We start from the raw sequence: 18,149 nt of genomic DNA, 5'->3' as shown, positions 1-18,149 counted from the left end.
CTCAATAGGAAAAAGTTTATGTAGATTCGACTCTGGTCACCGCCACAAATCAAAGCATATTCTCAAATTATAAATCGCTTATAATGGTTCTTACAAATTTTCTATCAATACAGTCTAACCATTTGACCCAACATGTATCGACGAGCTTTTGAACTTTCTGTTTAAGCTTGAAATGATGAAATCTGTATTACTATAACAAGTTATGAAATCTGTATTACTATAAAAAGATAGGGCGTAATCGAGTTGAGTCGAGTTCGACTCGAGTTAAAAAATTTGGATTCAAACTCAAGCTCAAACTCAAGTTCATCAAGCTCTTAAAAGTTAAACTCGAGCTCGAACTCGATTTTATTTTGCATTATTCAAGGTTGAACTTGAACCCATACTTATCCAGCCCAATCGAACTTAATTGAGCCTAATTGGAATTAAGAAACATAAATTTATATTTTATATAAATTTAAATAAGGGATAAAATAGACATTTCATACTAATAAATAAAAAAAATTAAGAATATATACATATATATGAAGCTCGATTAAACTCAACGAATTTTTGAACTTTATATATTAAATTTGAACTCGACTCATCAAATAGTGCGAGTTGTTCAAACTTGGTCTAGCTTGAATTTTGATCGAACAAGTTCATGATCAACTCGATTAAGCTCAACTCATTTGCACGCCTAAAAGTTAGTAGTACTACACAGAAAATGGAAATTAATTAAACTTGAAACCATTGTAAGGGAAAGCTTAGGCCCATTTCAACCTCGCTTTTTTTGGCTTCCTAAACAACTGGCTAAAAGCTCTGCAAATCATTATTTTTTCTTTTTAAGGAATAATTAGTGCAATGATCACTAAAGTTTCCACAACAGTACCCTGTAAAGATTAACATCTTAAGTAAAAATATCATCTAGTCCTTCCATTTTATTGCGACTTAAATATTAGCAGTCTTAAAAAAAAAAAAAACCGGTTATCCCTTTGGCTTCAAAAAGACTGGGAACTAAAATATTCATTACGAGTTGGGTATTTACTTTAGCTTCAAATAATAATAATAATAATAATAAATGTAGCATCAAAACTCACGCACATACTTCATTAGTCTGGCTGCAATGCCTCGAATCGTTGAAGATGTAGCGATGATTCACGTGAGCTGGCTTAGTGAGATAGGAAAACTGAATAATTGAGTCCCATTCATTCATTTTTTTTTTTTGTGGGAAAAATCAATTTTAACTCTGAATAAAATTATGTATTTTTAAGTATTAAACCAACCAATATACAAGACAGCATATAGTATTACTTTGCGTATAGGCAAGTTTGAGATTAGATTAGCTGAACGGTGATTGAGATCATGATCTCTGAATTATAATTTATCTTTAAATGATGAAGTCAAGTAGGAAATTGAGCCCAACTTTGTATTAATTAGTTTAATCGAGCTCATTTTGTCCTTGCCCCATTAAACTCCTAAATTGTAAAAAAAAAAAAGGAACCAAATTGGGGTATCATACAAAATCTGGGGACTCCTGCAGTAATTTGGGGTTTTTATTCTGCAGTTCTGCGTGGTCCGCCCAACACAACTTGCCTGGTAATGTGAGCGATGATTGTGCACATGCGTGTGTAGTGTGAGTCGGACGTCAACTAACAAGTGTCAAATCCAATTAAGTTCCTCAACTCGAGTCCGGCATTCTTCTCCCATCAACAAAACACGAAAGAAGCCATTCTCTCACTTCATAAAATATAAATACCCAATTAACCCAAACAAATTTCAACAACTTCTCTGACCTTTTTCCTCCAATATTTAAGTCAACCCAGGGGTGTTGACTAAAAAGTTAAAAACTCGTAGAAAGCTAAAATCTAAAATTTAATCCGTCGACCACCTCCACCCGCCTGAGAATTATTACGTAAGATTCCGGCGAGCTCTGGCATGGCGATCGCTGACCACAGCAGTCATCGGTCAGGCCACTACGACGGCAAGTTGTGGAGGCTGTGTCCTTTCTGGCAATCGGGAACGGCGTCTTCATCCTCGTCATCAACTCAGAATCTTCAAACCAACAGTCAGCACAGCCAGCAAAACGGTGGCGTCGGCTTAAGCTCCGGGTCCTCTGCTAATAGCGTTTCTTCTGTGGCTAGATCCTTGTTACCGGCTCGGCGTCGCCTCCGCCTTGATCCAGCTAACAATCTCTACTTTCCTTGTGCGCAGTCTTATCCGGCTTTTGGCTTCTTAGCTCGTTGATTATATTTAAATTCTAATTCTGAAGAAAGGAAACTAACTCAGATTAAAAAATTTATTGTTATTAACTTTTTAGTGCATTAAGTTGATCATTTGTTAGGTTTTCTGATTTGGAAAGCGTTTGAATTTGAATGTTTATTTCTGCTCTTTGTGAATATTGAAGATGAACCGGGGAAGCAGGTGAGAAGTGCTGTTAGGATTAAGAACTCCAGCAAGTCGCATGTAGCGTTTAAGGTATGTATTTTTGTTATCCTTTGGTTTTGTTGGATTTTAATCGTACTTTGTTAAGTGCTTATCCCTTTTTCTATTTCTGGTATACATGAAGCGACTTGAGTTGTGAATTATGTCTATTACTGCTATCATTTCTTAAAATTATTATTCCTATTCCACAATTATTTAGAGTCTGTCGATGTGTAAAATGCTGTTAATGCGGCTCTTCATTACCCCCATTCCCCTGAAATCACCATTTGAAACTTTATACAACTATTTAGAAAGGATCTCTGTCATGTTTTTGTCGTTTGGGTAACATTTTATGATCCTTTATTTTCTCTACGAACCATTTAAGGAGAATGGTGAGATTCATGATTGCTTTCTCTTACATTTGCAGTTTCAAACTACTGCACCAAAGAGCTGTTACATGCGACCTCCTGGTGGTATCCTTGCACCTGGAGAAAGCATTATTGCAACTGGTAATTAGCTAGCTTTTACCTTATCTGCACATATTTACACTGTTTTCTGTATCAGTATTCGTATCCAAAGAGATGAAGGCATCTGTTTTCTTACTGAATAATAAGGATTATCTACATTGACTTATACGTCAACTTGATTTTGTTTTCAGTTTTCAAGTTTGTGGAGCATCCAGAGAATAATGAGAAACCAACAGAGCAGAAGAGCAGGGTCAAGTTCAAGATCATGAGTCTTAAAGTGAAACAAGGAACAGATTATGTGCCTGAGTTGGTAAGTTTTTGAGAACTAGAGCAACTGCAATCTGAGGGATGGCATATCGCATACATTCTGATTTGCATGAATGCCGACCCTTATCACTCTGTTGGACTGTTTTTGGTGATTAGCCTCACATAGCACTACACGTATTATTAGATTTGTCGTTTATTTGTGTTTTCCTTTGATCTTTGCCGTGCTACTTAATGGTGTTGTTTGTGGGTCCATTAGAATGAGTTGCTTCCAAAACTGCTTAAACGTGCAAATGTGCATGGGGAACTTTTACACAGGGAGATTCGTGTGCTTTTTTTTTTTTTTTTTTTTTTTTTTTTAAAAAAACGTCGAATTGTGTATGGTCTTCCTAATTGCTTCAAGCTGCCTATTGCAGTTATTTCAGGATTTGATATCTTTTATTTGTAGTCACTTTTTTCCCATCATTTTGGATTTCGTCTGTGATATCAACGCTTAAGTTTTCATGAAATTCGCATCCAATGGGTCGTGAACTCATATACTTTTTAAGATAGCAAATGAATCAGTTCCATGTCACGGAAGATATGTTCTGAGGTCTCAGTTCTATGTCGGATGCACTGTACTTTTAGTCACAATATCAAAAGAGTCGTGTAATAATAATTTTTTTGTGGTGGAATACTGCATTTTGAAGGGCTGATTTCATTTTGCTACCTCCCTCTGGCCAGCATATGTAATAGAATGCTTTCTATGGCTGACGATGGTATCGTGCATTGCAAAGATGTGGTTAATGAGAAAACAGAAGGTTGATATTCCCAAGTCATGTGAAGAATATTTTGGCAGCTGCATTTGTTTTGTTATGATGTGCATGCCCTGAATTGCCATCTGTATATTTTGCAGTTTCTCTTATGGATCGTCAGGCCATAGAGTTTTTCTACTCTTGACAACTTCTACTCTTGCAGTTTGATGAACAAAAGGATCAAGTGACGGTGGAACGTATTCTGCGTGTTGTGTTTTTGGATCCGGAGCGCTCTACTTCTGTAAGAGTAACCTACTTTATACATTCTTTTTATGCATTTTTGTCCTTGCTTTCCTAGTCATCTTTAACTTCCTATAATTTAATTGTTTTTTCAGGCATTGGAGAAACTCAAGCGTCAGTTGGCCGAGGCTGAAGCTGCAATAGAGGCACGTAAGAAACCTCCAGCTGATACAGGTCCCCGTGTAGTTGGGGAAGGTCTTGTCATAGATGAATGGGTGAGTATCTAGAAATACATTTTGGATGGCTCTTGATATATGAGACCTTATTTAAAGGAAACTGATCTTCAGATGTTGATTTTTTTTTCCCTGATGGTTACTTTTCATTTTCATTTGTACTGTAGAAAGAGCGAAGGGAGAAATATCTTGCTCGGCAGCAGGTCGAGGCTGTAGATTCTGTGTAGAATCTAGACGGTTTTCATGGAAGTGCTTGTTTTGCCTGAACGGAGCTTTAAACCTGAAATGCATCGTATCGTCTGTATTTTGGGGAAGGGGTAGGAACATGTCCAGTGCTCCATATAGAGAAGAATAACATGGTTAGAAATCAATTTTTGTGAGATAAAGGTGTCTTACCGAGATAGCAGAAACATTGGCATAATCGAATTTGTAAATATTGCATTTTAGTTTCCTGAAATTCAACTCTGATCAAGATAGAAAGCTTGAAGTAGCAAGTTTTTCAGGTGTTCGAGATTGTTTTGTACATGATGCCTGTGGCTGAGCTGCTTTTTCTGTCCATCTTCCTCCTCTGTCTTTTTTTGTGACAACAACGGTAAATTTGTTAATTGAAACCAATAGTGCTTCATCTGTTACTGTGTTTTACCTGTCAGCTTGCTTAATTCTGTTTTGTTGGGAGGGGAATGCCAAAAAAGTACTACTCCCTCACGTCTTGCGGCAAGGGATGACTTACAGGCGGAGAGGCCATAGTTGTTATATTGTCTATTGGATGAACAGCTAATAAGTATCTTGTGAGGCATGGCTGATTTTGGTGGCATGAGCCAAAGGATATGGAGAAATATCTTTTTAGGTGATTGATAGAATTCTTGAGGCCGTTTGATCTTGTAATGATGATCAGCGTTTCAAGCAAAACTTCAGTGAAGTCTCGGAGGCAGGTTGTTTTAGTGGACGCGGGTCACGTTCCCCGAACGCTGTTTTCACTAATTAATGTTTATATTGGGCGTAAATATGGCTGGGATTCTACAGCCTTGTAGGCCGCTCTCATGTATCACTGAGCTAAAAGATGATTATGTGATCTTGGAAAGTGCGGCCGATTTCAGTGGAAAGGAGGAGTTGTCAGCACTGCGTAGTGTAACCATTTTTTCACAAAAAAATAAAAATAAAAAAAAGAGCCCCTTATAATTTGTGCAGTTTCTACTTTAATTCTGGGGCTCATAGGATATGACTTGGGATTGTAATGGATCAAAACTCGAAAGCGCCATTCCCTTTTGCCAAAAGAAATACTCGCATCAACCATAGTATTGGTTGATGAAAAGGTGAAGAAAAAAGAAAAGAAAAGAAAAGAAAACTACAACCTACGAAATATGCACTGTACATTAACGTGGTAGAAGCTGGAAAGTTCCGACTGCATTAACCATAGGGATGGATGAGACATCCCATCCGGCATCCAGTTTAATGAATAACTCGGAAACATGCTCAAGATCAATGAATCAAACTTTCACAGAGTTTCCGGCAATCGAAAATTCTGCGAACCAAAAATGTGATGAGAGGCATTTTGCGCAAAGACGGCAACTCCACATTTGCCGCTATTGAAGCCTTCCCAGAGGGAGAAATTAACGGTCCCTGAAACAGTTTTCTTAGCGGCGATGTCCTTGACAGAGCAGAGCTTTTCAAGCTTCCGAACGACAAAGTCATTAGCTATGACGCGGCCTTTGTTTTCTCCTTTCTGGCAGTCGGTCACCAAACCACTTTCATACAGAGCAACCATGATGTTGACGCCGTGCTGGTCCACCTTACTCCTTAGAGCTCCTGTTAGGGACACCTGCAGCGATTCTGGTGTCGGCATTTGGAATGCGGCCTGCTCGCATTCACACGTTTTTTCAGACAGTCAAAAAAATGGTTATCAACGACGACAAATATTCTAAAAGTCTCTCTCAGAAATTGACAAAAAAAAACGACGACAAGTATTCCTACAACGATTAGGTCGTCCCTCGACCCCATAACAAAAAAAAAAAAAAAAATTGTTGTACTCACATTGACTACATCGAGCTTGACTAAAAATAGTACTAGTAAATCTCAAGAATAATTTAATCAATATAAATCATCTAGCATTTTGAACGAGTCATCTTGTATTAATGTAAAGCATATGAAAAAAAGTAGTAAACAAAACATGATTGGTTTAATTATAACAACAACTAATACAGCTTAATCAGTGTAAAATAAGAGAACAAGAGAATACTAACTAAGGCCTTCAATTAACAAAAAAAAAAAAAAAAAAGGTTTACCAATTACCATCCACTTCCTTATAGTACAAGTACCACGATTGATATAGTAATTATGTGAACTTTTCAGAGTTATGTGGAGGTTTTAGCTTAGGTAAGATAGTTCTCTTTGAACTTGACTCGAGGGTCCAAAACCCCTAGAAAGAAAAAGGATAATAGTTCTCTTCGCGAGCATCCATCTTTTGTATTCACCTCCCTCAACCCAACAAAAAAAAAAAAAAACTAGAGACATAAAAATGAGAGAATTGGGTCGGGTCGGCGTTAAATTAAATCAAATGAAATGTTTACCATTGTAGACGAAAAAGTCGTATAATAAATTTGACCCATGCTAGATGCTTAACGGTATATATCTTTTGCATTAAAAAGGGAAAAACGGTAAACAGTGTTCATTGATCCTCAACTCTATATGTCGATGCAATCGTTGGAAGAAATACTACACCAAAAATCTCAAGGATTTAGTTAGAATTTCGCTTGTAAAGAGAAAATATCCGCTATTGATTCAAGAAATGATGTTGAAGTTTTGCTAACCTGGAAAGAGGGAGCAGGGACCCTCGGTGCGGACTTGATGCAGGACAACAGAGGGTCTTCTTCATTGACAACACATTGGGCCCGGCCCTGCACCACAACTTGAGGTGTGAACATCGTATCAAGGTTTAGGGCCTCGACATAGGCCTTTTGCCTAGCGGTCCACAGGCTTGACCCAAAAGGGTCCTTCCAGCCCAGGTAATCCCAGTAGTCAACATGGTAAGCTAGCAATACCAGCGGCATCTCGAGCTCGAAGTCCCCCCTTCCCAGCCTTGAGAAGAGAAGCTCCGCCTGAGCCGAGGTGGCGCATCCCTGTGACGTAAAGAGCTCCACCACCACCGGCCCCGCCCTTCTCTGCTCCTCAGCCGATATGTCTGCAGTGGCAATCTCGGACGAGGTTCCTTGGTGTGAAGATGAAGAGGCGCCTCTGCCAAAGCATGAAAAGAGACGGGGCGCCATTTTATCGCCTCCGTCCGGCGATGCTAAGGTTGAAGCAAAAGTCAAACCGATATTAGAAAGTTTTGCAAATCCCCTTCTTCTTCTTCTTCTTCTTCTTCTTCCCCCCCGATGGGTTTTTAGGGTGTTGAGAAATACAGAGAGAAAATATTGTATGAATATGACACTATCTCATCCCAAGGTAATCAAAAAGGGAGAGGTGGTAATTGGTAAGGAGAGAAAGGCGGCGAAGGAAATGCGAGGAATGGCTTAAAAAGTACTAGTTGCTATTTATAGCTTTTACATGCATGCATATATAGATTCTTGTTTCTGATATATTTTCAATTTAATGAATGAATAGCAATTTGGGGCACCAAATCACCAAGGACAAGCTTGATTACCGCCCAGAAAGTAAAGGTTAAAAAACAACGAAAGGGAGAAAGGTTTAAGGTGGGAGGGGAGGGATGGCAATGGGGGTATCGGTGCCGACACGGAGAGGAGGAGTCGGTGGAACGTTATTTGTCTTGGTAGGTTGGGTTGGAATTGTCGGACGAACCACCGTCACAATCTCAGCTAATTGTGGGATGCCTTGACAAGGAATCTCCGACCTACAAAATTGTGCAACAAAACCTCTGCATCTACCATGTTCATTGGATTAATAATTGGCATAGGAGATGAAAAAAAAAAAAGGAAAATGGAAAGAACAAGAGCAGAAATATTAAATACTAGCTGCGGTGCATGGTGTAATGAACTTTTTTTTCGTCAAAAAAAAAAAAAGATGCTACATACATTTGATAATAAATATTAGTCCATCAAATATAAAATTATGCTAGAGAGAAGATTTCCCATTGATTAGTTTGGTGCGAATTATTTTTATTCAATCACAACATGGAAGTGAGATTATGTGGTAATCATCATTTGACAATACTGCATGAGATAGTATTGGTCAATGCAAAATTATGTGGTGTGAGAAAATTTTTCATCAATTATTCAACACAACATAGGAGTTCCGGAAGAGAGATTAAGAGGATAGTTCTCGTAAAGATTATCTTGTTCTGTAGAAAAACACGTACTCCTCCCATGACTTGTCCTGCTTTGATGTAACAAATGAAATAGCTAATGACAGCTCGAAGGCACAACTGGGGGGGGGGGGGGGGGAAGAATTGGTTTTAATTAATGCTTTTGGAATTTTTTAGAAGATCGCTAGTGGCTTCTGCTTTGTTCTTTAATCCTTTCCTGAGAATCCGAATTCCAAACACGAAACTGGTACCAATTTGATCGACCTGGGCAATTTGTTGCCAATTGGAAGACGAATTCTAGAAAATGACCGGATTATATACTGCCAAACCAACCGAGTGTCCAGATTCCACACAAATGGCATCATCTCTCACTGACTAATCAAGGCCCAAAAAAGTTACCACGTGTCTCAGATAAAGAGGGGCCTCAGAAATCCAATTCCTCTGCAAAATCACCACCTCTTCTTGCAATCAATCAAATCGCAACATGATTGATTCACAACTCGCCAGAGTTTTTGCCACCCTGCACCAATAAAAACCCCCAATCTGTGCTCTCCTGCTGCTACAGCCTTACACATCCCACAGCTTGAAAGAATCATGCCTTAGCATCACTTTGTGTACCTGTTTTGGCCACAAGTGTGTTTGAGAATATGGGATCTCCACCAGCGTGGCCAAGCCACTAGCTCATTACCACCACCCCCCCACTTTATTCCAACCCTTCTCTCATACATATATATATATATACACACACACACACACAACTAGTCCATTTCTCAATCGTATGCAGCGGAAGTATAATTGAACCCCTTTCCTTGTACATATTTGCTGATTACAGAATTCATCATGTTAGAAGGAAAAGCAGTAATCGGGGAAACTGATATGCTTGAGGCCATGCAACAAGATGCACTTGATTTGGCAGCCAAGGCACTTGACTTCTTTGATGTCACTGAAGCCACTGAAATAGCTTGCTTCATTAAGAAGGTATATTTGTGTATTAGCTTTTATACCATTTTTATTCTTGCGCTTGCGTCTTTTTAATGAAAACCCAGGACAAAAAATATATATATATTTCATAACTTATGATGGAGAAATTGTTATTTGATACAGGCATTTGATAGGACGCACGGACCAGGGTGGCAGTGCATCGTGGGAACTGATTTTGGTTCATTCGTGACTCATTGCTGCGGCTGTTTTATCTACTTTTGCATAGGCAGCCTTGCAATTTTGCTATTCAGGGGCTCCGCTGTTCCAGAAGCTGAGCCAGGTCAACGTGTTGCACCTTTGGAGGAAGTAGCATGATCAAGCTGCTCTTTTTTTTTTTTCTTTAATAAGAAAAACATTTTAGGCTAGGATGAACAAGATTGTATGCCAAATTTTCCTGGTCTCTTTACTTCATTTTGCAAATTGATATAGGTTTTCTCAGTGATCTGTCTTCGGTAGTCACTTGCTACCTTGCCCAATCTTTCCTTGAAATCTTTCCGGCCGTCTAATTTTAATGTGACATGTCTAGCTACTTAGCGATGGGATCCGCAGAAAGCTAAAGCATTTTGGGGGAATGCTTGAAGCTCTAATATATGTATATATTTATTTGTTGGACCAGCTAGTGCAAATACACGTCCATGGATGATAAATAGTTCTTGTGAGACGACCCATAAGGGGTGCTCCGATGGATAATGATGAGGAAATCAACCATCTAAATGGACTACAAGATTCTACTACGACGAGATTGCATAAATAGAGTTGCAATATTTCCAGACAAGTTCCTGAATTCAGAAATCGAAATCATCTTGATTTGGCTTTGGCGAAGTCAATAGAGCCGTGTAGAGCCTGAGCCTGTCCTCCCCAAGTGAGGAGCTTCTTGACAATGGCCTTCGTGGTCTGATAAGCGACAAGGAAGTAAGCGTTAATCGATGTTTGTACCTCCTCCAAGCCAGTTGAATGGCAACAGCAGCCCACGTTCTCCATCCAGGGGAATAGTATCTTGCACTCCTCTTAACCTTCTCGTTAACAAATGTGTAGCGAAAGTGTTGAGTAACATACTTAACATCTTCAGCATCCAACCCAAAGGCTTCAGTGGTCTCCAGAGTTACCAGAGTTGATGAAGATGGTGGTAACCGTTCCACGAAAGGCCTTCTGAGGCACCACGACAGGAGCTCATCGCCGCTGAAATTTCCAGGGCCTAGCATACAACAACTTTTGACGCCGTCTCGAAGTACTTGGCTGCTTTGAAGATGACCTCTGACGATGAATAACATTCTCTGAACTGGATCACCTTCTTTTGTTATCTACCGGCGGATGGATAATAGGAGGGAGGACCAAAAAAAGAAAAAGAATTGTTGGTATTACGAGCTAGGATTAATTTGGCTTCTGTTGAAGTAAAATTTCGTATGAATACTAAATTTTTTTTATTGTGAAATGTGAATAACCAGAGAAGAACATGCATACTGTTTCTCCCTTTGTGAATATAAGGGACTTGACACGGTCGCAGATATTCTCCAGGACCAAGTTGTCCATATGCTGAAACAAAGGCACCTGAAATATTATCCACAAAGTAAATGATGAGCATTTTCTCTCAGGAATAAAAAAGCCTCAAAACAAATTCGCATTTTTTGCAAGAATATATATGTATATATATAGCTGAGTTCCAAATAAACGCGAAGAATCTTATACCTGTCTAACCAAGTCCAAGCAGAGATGGTATTTGATGTCCCGCCTAAGGCCCTCAGGAAGGTTCCTAACCATCTCATATTCGTCTACTCCGCGCATCGCTGCCCACCGTTGCCTTTCATAGTTCCTCACTCTCTGCTTGAAGTTGGGTGGCAACCTTCTCCTCCTCATCCACCATTCTATACTCCTCATCCTCAAGTGCATCGCTTGCTTCTTTGACGTGGTTGCATGCAAGAAAACCTGAATTTCCAAACAATAGTAAAAGCACAATGTTATCATCAATACTAGGACTGATAACGATGGTGGTAATAGAGGGACATCACAGTTGTCTATAGAGATGCTCCGAAAATTTTCAGTTAATGATGATAATTTACACCCGATAAACAAAACAAAAAAAAAAAACAACAATTGATAGTGGTATGAACTCATGACCTTGATGTTTCCAATCAGCATAGTCACCAAAAGCAGTCCGGTTGTGAGGACAATGATGATAAAAATGACTTCCAGCCAATCAGTTGTAGCCTCCAAATTTCCAAAGGTACTACAAATCCATACATCCATGTGTGAGTTAAGTCGAATGCAATGGCAGGATAAAGAACTTAAACCGACGATTAAGATTTTGATGTTCCACAAGTAAGGTAAGGTGCTACCTGAGAGTCATGAGGCCCCAAAAAATGGGGAAAAGTATCTTCTCCAGACGATTATCATTTGTGACGAGTTGAACAGCCCACTTATAAGCTCCATAATCGAAACTATCATAATTTTGTAGGCAAGTAGTCCTGGCTGCATTGCTCTCACCCCATATCAGCCGGAAACTGTCTTTGACCGGGCTTCTTGTCCCATAGTAGACGGGCTGTTCACATGCCAACATCTTCAGGCCACAGCCTTTTGTGAATCTGCATTGTTCCTTTAGGCACTTTGCAGCTCTTTGGATTCCTAGCAAGTACCAGCATGCTCCCACTGCCTGCATGCAAACCACATATATAATAACTTTCATGAAGCTGAACATGCATACAAGCTTAACGAAGGAAAGGACAAGTCAATAGATGATTTGGATTTTGGAAAATCAGAAAGTTAAGACTGTAACTTTGAAAGTCGTCCCAAAGTATTTTTGCTAACGATTAATTCTTCTAAGCTTATTGTTATTCTATCTCCTTGTCGAAAGGTGGTACGCATCCTATTTTTCGTATACTCACCTGAATTTTTAAAATCTCGCATGATGAAAAATAACAATTCGAAAAGTTTTGTACTATTTATTTATAACTTTCAGAATTACAGTGTTCATCTGCTGTTACAGCCCTTAAACTTGCGAATTAACTAACTTGTGGTTCTCAATGATTATTCACGTCTTGAAAAGAAAAAGAACGCAAGGATACATTTCAAAATTTCATCAATAATGTGTGGAAAGAGTATAATCGATTAGACAGTAGACATCATAAAATTAAGTTGGTTTAGGTGAATGGAATTGAAGCCTTACATGGGAGGCGACAAAATAGGCAATTAAGTTGAGGGCGATTCCCCACCAAACAGTCCCAAAAATGTAGCCGGAGAGATTCTGCATGCGTCTCAAGAGGCAAACGGAATGGTAGATTTTTGGGAGGTACTGGAACAGAAACATGGTCAGCAACACCGTCATCACTGCGGTCGTTGATCCCTTCTCCAGCAGCAGTGGTATGGCTACCCATAGCACAATCTGCATTTACTTTCACCTTCCACAATCACAACAGTCCCCCACAAGAAAGTAGAAAAAAAAAAACGTATCTACAACATCAAATGAAACAAACACCCAAGTTAAGTAGAAATTTAGTACTAGCTAGCTAGAGGTATATTTGCAACTGTTGAAGCCCAGTTCAATTTATTTTTCTTCAAATTTTTTTTCAAGTAGGGAAAATGTGAGATTTAAAGAGCGAGGAAGGAGGAAGAGTGAGGTTCTGGATTTAAATCCAGAACCTCGAGATTCTAAAAATATGACTTTGATCATCATTCCTAATTGCCTTCGCAGTAAGTGGTGGAACTTATTTGACCTTGACATTTAAGACATGAACATAGTCCTCAGTCATCACATGGTTTTTGATTAATTTCTTTTTCCTGCAGCTGGCCTCGTTATAGATTTATCTATATAAGAGGACGCAATTGTGTGACAAAAATTCTAAAAATTTTCTTCCTATAAGGTTTGGTTGGATTAGGTTCATTCATTGTCAAACACTACACTATTGCTTTGGAGCTTTGCAACTTTAATTTTCAAGCTGAAATGTAGGAAACAGGCAAGTTATCCAAATTCCCCAATACAAACTAAAATCGAATAATAGCAGCATCATTATAGTTCTATCGTGCTTTTATCTGCATACTTGCCTTTTTTAAACCTGCTCAAGATATTGGAATATATAGCTCTTAGTAGAAACATGAGCTAGCAGCATACATATCAACATACCAACTTCCTGAGAGGAACTGATAACATTTTTCCCTTCTTTTTTTTTTTTGGGGTTTTAATAAGAGCTACTATTAACTTGTTGAAGTCATGCAAGTTCACTTATATATTAAAGGCCAAAGACACGATTTTGATCATTATTCCTTACTCCCCTTGCTATTATGAGTGGTGGAAATCAATCAACCTTAACATTTTAAGCATATTACAATACAATACAATGCCCAGATGCAACCAGAATATACACCTTTTGGGAATGATAAGCATATAAATGAACCTACTTCCTGAGAGGAACTGGTTAAACTTTAACATTGTCTGATGTTGCAATGTCATCTGGGGTGAGTAAGAGCTATTTAACACGCCTCCTCAATGTCATCAGCAAATTCAGATTCTCTCTCTCTCTTTCTCTTTCCGTTTATTTCAACATCCGTCTTTTTCAATTAATTACCATGATTCTCATTGTTTCCAAAATTTTCAATGCATTTCAGTATTAAAATACTTCCTTCCACACAACAATAACTACTCTTTGTTTCTTAGATGTATTATATTGTTTACCAAAAAAGTTCTCAACGTCGTGGCGTGCTTTGTATTTTCATCAATGGGGTAGAGAATTCTTAAATGGTAGGAGCACACTTTGCCTCAAGGGATTAAAGAAAGGGAGCATTCGTTTCGGGAAAAGCCTTTTTATCTACCAATTACTAGGAGTCAAACAATTTGTGATTCCTTTTTTTTTTTCTTTCCTTTTGGGTTCTAGGCTATCATTTCTCAAATGTAACGAGTAAGTCTCTATATTTGTACAAGTTTTCACCAAATATAGATTCCAGCAGGTCCTAATTACACATGTATAGAGGGAGACGAACTGGTTTGTACGTGCTTGCAAAGATGTTGGAAAACTTTTGTCTTCTTTTCCATTCTATGTAAATTACCCCTCTACACTGAGATCTCTTTTTGATCAAAGATATTAGGGAGTTTAGTTAGTTCCCCCCAGTCTGTTGTATTAGACTCATGACTTACTACTGTTAATTTATCTAGACGTCTTTGATTACCACACAAAAAAAAAAAAAAGAAGAAGATGATGATGATAAAAAAAGAAGGAGAAGAAGATGAAGATGATGATGATGATGAGTTTTTCAGTTAATTTTTCTTAGATGGGTTCCATGTTAATGTCTAAAACAAAGTTATTCATGTCTTAAAAATTTAAAAATCAATCTGAATGTCTTAGTTAATTTATATAAGAACTATATATAAAGCAACAAAATGTCAAAAAGGAAGGACCTATAAATATAGGCTTGGTATCGCATGGCTACCGGCGGGGGTAATGTACTTTTAATAGCATATCATTTTATGCTCATAATCATCTTGTTCTTTGTTGCATAGCCAACGGGTGGCTTTTCGTTGTTTAATTAACTATGACTTCCCCCTTCAAAGCACATACTTTCCAGATTATACCTCATAAAACTCTAAAAGAAAACTGAGCACTTTGAATATTCCTTGCCCAGACTAATTACTAGTGGTGAAACGAAAAAGAAGAAGAGAAAAAGGGACCCCAAAAAAAAAGAAGAAAAAGAAAGAAAGGGGACGTTCAAATGCCACTGAAAACAGATTCATCTCTGGTATATCCAGAATTCCCTCCACAGAGATGTTACGTCGTCTAATGTTTTTTTCTGCAAAGTCTGAAGCCATCCCCACATGCATACATACAACCTACATTAAATATACGGTGACATGCATGCATTTGTCATTTCTCACAACCCAACAAAACAGTTCCTCGGCCATTTGACAACAACCACAATTCTCGTCTTTTGATTTTCTTGATGTGGAAACGGTATTATCCCCAATTTTAGTTAAAGCAAAACCCACAAAAAAAAAAAATTAATGTTAATCATTTATGTGGTTTTAGAATCAGACAAGTAGGAAGGAAGAAGATGGAGGGGGCCGGGTGAGATGGCAAGAATCCAATGCGAACCCCAGCTAGCTAGTTTAATTAAGTACCGAGTAGCAGAAACCTGGATTACATATAAGATCGAGCAAAAGTAATTTTAAAAAAAGAAAAAGAAGAAAGAAAAAACTCACCTGGGGTAGAGGAAGAATGACAAAGAGATCGAAGAAGAAACCTTTCTTGGATTTTAGATATTTCAAGGCTATAGTTCTAGGACTGGTGTCATGCAGTCTGATTCTACTACTTCCCACAGTATCATCTCCCGTGACAGCCAAAGCAGCATGCGGACGTCTGTTCATCTTGAACTGCAACCACATGTTCCACACGTGTAAGGCGTCAGTCATGCACCGGAGAACCGTCACCGTCACCGCGAACCACCCGTCGACGAACAGGCACATGCAGTTCTCGCTGATGGATAGGGTGTAGAAAAACAGTGGATCCACAAACAGCCCAGTTGCACACACTAGTAAGAAAATTCTGTTCCATTCTTGAATCCAACTGGCCCTAGGGTCCAAGATTTTTCCCACAAACCATTTGTTGCACCTACTGCTCATAGGACCACAAACTGTACTTCCGTGCATCCCTTTGCAATCGTGGTCCTCCTCGTCCTCGTAGGTCTCTTCTTCTTCTTCATCTTGCTCCAAATCCTCTTCCTCCTCAATGCCCATGCCGTCATAGTTATGTCGAATTCCTCGCTCATGTCTAGCCATTTGGTTTTCTGATCAATCTGTCTTGCTGTAGTCTTTTTGAGGAGGAGCTAGCTAAGGAAGCATGAGATCTTCTTTTTTTCTTTTTCTTTATGGATTAATGTGTGGAGAGGTTGAAGAGGGTGAGAAATTGGAAATATATTGATTGTACTGGAAGAAGAAGGAGACACAAACGACTGTATACTTGTGGAGCTTCGTAGAGGCCAGTGGATGGGGAGTGGTAACAGACAAGTTATTGAACTTACTGGAATACCCTTATTCTTAAAAATTTAATTAGAGATGCCTTAATTTTTGTTGGTTTTTTCTGCTGGATTGTTAATACACCTAAATCATACCCAACTTATTATGAAAATACACACGCTAATAATTATTATCTTAGTTTCAAAAAAATAATTTTTATCTTCTTTTATATTTATATACCTTTTCTAATTATAACTATTATTCATTCTTGCATTTATACACTTTTTCTAATTAATTTTTTTTTAAATTTAACACCTGAAATATATCTTGGATCATCCGCTATTTGCCATTGGACTTGATCTAATGATAAAGGTGTCATGCATCAAAGATTTGTATCTCGGGTAAAAAAAAAAAAAAGAAAAAGATTTGCATCTTAGAGGCGTTCAAATTTCTGCAATCTACAACTTTAATGCATCGAATACATGTTTTTGATGTTTAGTACTCGTCATTAGGATAAAGTACATCTACCAAGCTGTGCATATATTCTGATTTTCGTAATTCTTGCATTCACTGGACTCCGAATTTCCCAATGCAATATTAATAGCATTCGTTTTTTTTTTTCTTAAAACAAGAAAAGTTCTCTTGGAAGAACAAATGCCATAACCCGCTTTTGAGCTTTAATGACTTCGGCAACTGCAGTGGCAACCTCGGACTAGCAGCTGAAGAAACTAAAATGTTCTGTTGTTCATGTACAATTAATCCTTAATTTGGGGAATAGGTTATTTCTTTTTTGAAAGTTCAGAGATGGCATCTTCTCTCTTTTCGCTTTTCATTTTTATTTTTTTGACCGTCCTCCAAGAAAGGGGCCACTAAATAAATCAGCAATATCTAATCTAGCTACGAAAATTAGTCAGCAGAATGAAGTTAGTCCGACTTGTGGCTTATAATTGACGTCAATTAAGTATATATTAATTAGCTCAAAGCTAGAACATTAGCTTATTGCGATGCAGTAATCGCTCAACCTTATGGTTTCGACTTTTATTCAACTTGGGCACTTGCCACCCTTGAGATTGGTTTAGTAATGGACCCAATGAATGGTCGTTCGCTAATCTTCTCATCACTAGTTTTTCCAAAATGTCTTGTTGTATAGAGTTGATCATCTTGTTTAATATTTAGGAGGTGTTCGCTTCGTGTTCCGAAATTAGAATCATGAACTCTTCTATGGGTTTTGATCATTCACTCTTACATGTTTGATGTAGAAGTAGGATTAGTTTCATTCTATTAAAGAGTTAATCAGTTTGAAACTCAAGTTATAAGTAGATAACTATAGAATGCCGGTCTACCAAATAATAGGTATACGAGAATCATTAACTTTGAAACTCCCTCCATCCCATTTTGATAGTTTTGATTTTTTTTTCAATTTTTTCACACAGTTTAAGAAAAAAATAGTTCATTTTATTGGAAGAGTAATTCTAACCTACTAATTTTTCTAAAATATCCTTACATTAATATCAGTAGTATAACTAACATTTATACCTGTACATTAATTGCAACAACAATATTGATGAAAAGTTGCATAATTCAAAGCATAAATCAAAATGATTAACGAATAAGGTTTTTCAATTGAAAAGTTGACTA

At 38.0% G+C, this 18,149-nt stretch overlaps 4 protein-coding genes across 4 annotated transcripts; 2 read left to right on the top strand and 2 right to left on the bottom strand.

Moving 5' to 3' along the window:
* The first annotated feature begins 1,718 nt into the window (after positions 1-1,718).
* On the top strand, positions 1,719-4,970 carry LOC140004061 (vesicle-associated protein 4-1-like). Its single transcript, XM_072051369.1, has 7 exons — positions 1,719-2,182; positions 2,384-2,454; positions 2,828-2,909; positions 3,059-3,177; positions 4,089-4,166; positions 4,261-4,380; positions 4,506-4,970. Exons 1-7 carry the CDS (start codon positions 1,915-1,917, stop codon positions 4,563-4,565), a joined length of 798 nt encoding a protein of 265 aa, XP_071907470.1. The 5' UTR covers positions 1,719-1,914; the 3' UTR covers positions 4,566-4,970.
* A 603-nt stretch (positions 4,971-5,573) lies between these two features.
* On the bottom strand, positions 5,574-8,522 carry LOC113687897 (uncharacterized). Its single transcript, XM_027205426.2, has 2 exons — positions 7,146-8,522; positions 5,574-6,193 (listed from the first exon to the last, which is right to left on the bottom strand). Exons 1-2 carry the CDS (start codon positions 7,599-7,601, stop codon positions 5,834-5,836), a joined length of 816 nt encoding a protein of 271 aa, XP_027061227.2. The 5' UTR covers positions 7,602-8,522; the 3' UTR covers positions 5,574-5,833.
* Positions 8,523-9,436: 914 nt separating this feature from the next.
* On the top strand, positions 9,437-9,892 carry LOC140007389 (uncharacterized). Its single transcript, XM_072050146.1, has 2 exons — positions 9,437-9,574; positions 9,701-9,892. The coding sequence occupies exons 1-2, from the start codon at positions 9,437-9,439 to the stop codon at positions 9,890-9,892; spliced, it is 330 nt and encodes a 109-aa protein (XP_071906247.1).
* Positions 9,893-10,152: 260 nt separating this feature from the next.
* Positions 10,153-16,496, bottom strand: LOC113688430 (cyclic nucleotide-gated ion channel 4). The gene is made up of 7 exons (XM_027206242.2): positions 15,759-16,496; positions 12,738-12,953; positions 11,911-12,224; positions 11,693-11,801; positions 11,264-11,500; positions 11,039-11,125; positions 10,153-10,878 (listed from the first exon to the last, which is right to left on the bottom strand). The coding sequence occupies exons 1-7, from the start codon at positions 16,332-16,334 to the stop codon at positions 10,363-10,365; spliced, it is 2,055 nt and encodes a 684-aa protein (XP_027062043.2). The 5' UTR covers positions 16,335-16,496; the 3' UTR covers positions 10,153-10,362.
* Positions 16,497-18,149: the final 1,653 nt, after the last annotated feature.

The sequence above is a fragment of the Coffea arabica genome, chromosome 5c (assembly GCF_036785885.1).
Source record: "Coffea arabica cultivar ET-39 chromosome 5c, Coffea Arabica ET-39 HiFi, whole genome shotgun sequence".
NCBI classification, from domain to species: Eukaryota; Viridiplantae; Streptophyta; class Magnoliopsida; order Gentianales; family Rubiaceae; genus Coffea; species Coffea arabica.
The sequence above is the reverse complement of the archived record's forward strand: the minus strand, read 5'-3'. Positions and strand labels throughout refer to the sequence as shown.

Excerpts from the sequence above, each read along its gene's own strand:
- LOC113688430 (XM_027206242.2), bottom strand. The coding sequence starts at position 16,334 with ATGGCTAGACATGAGCGAGGAATTCGACATAACTATGACGGCATGGGC. Across the intron at positions 11,126-11,263 it reads GCTTGGACTTGGTTAGACAG|GTGCCTTTGTTTCAGCATAT; the intron begins GTATAAGATTCT and ends ATAATATTTCAG. Across the intron at positions 10,879-11,038 it reads TATTCACAAAGGGAGAAACA|ATAACAAAAGAAGGTGATCC; the intron begins GTATGCATGTTC and ends ATCCGCCGGTAG.
- LOC113687897 (XM_027205426.2), bottom strand. The coding sequence starts at position 7,601 with ATGGCGCCCCGTCTCTTTTCATGCTTTGGCAGAGGCGCCTCTTCATCT. Across the intron at positions 6,194-7,145 it reads TCCCTGCTCCCTCTTTCCAG|GCCGCATTCCAAATGCCGAC; the intron begins GTTAGCAAAACT and ends GAATGCGAGCAG.
- LOC140004061 (XM_072051369.1), top strand. The coding sequence starts at position 1,915 with ATGGCGATCGCTGACCACAGCAGTCATCGGTCAGGCCACTACGACGGC. Across the intron at positions 2,183-2,383 it reads TAACAATCTCTACTTTCCTT|ATGAACCGGGGAAGCAGGTG; the intron begins GTGCGCAGTCTT and ends TGAATATTGAAG. Across the intron at positions 4,381-4,505 it reads GTCTTGTCATAGATGAATGG|AAAGAGCGAAGGGAGAAATA; the intron begins GTGAGTATCTAG and ends TTTGTACTGTAG.
- LOC140007389 (XM_072050146.1), top strand. The coding sequence starts at position 9,437 with ATGTTAGAAGGAAAAGCAGTAATCGGGGAAACTGATATGCTTGAGGCC. Across the intron at positions 9,575-9,700 it reads TAGCTTGCTTCATTAAGAAG|GCATTTGATAGGACGCACGG; the intron begins GTATATTTGTGT and ends TATTTGATACAG.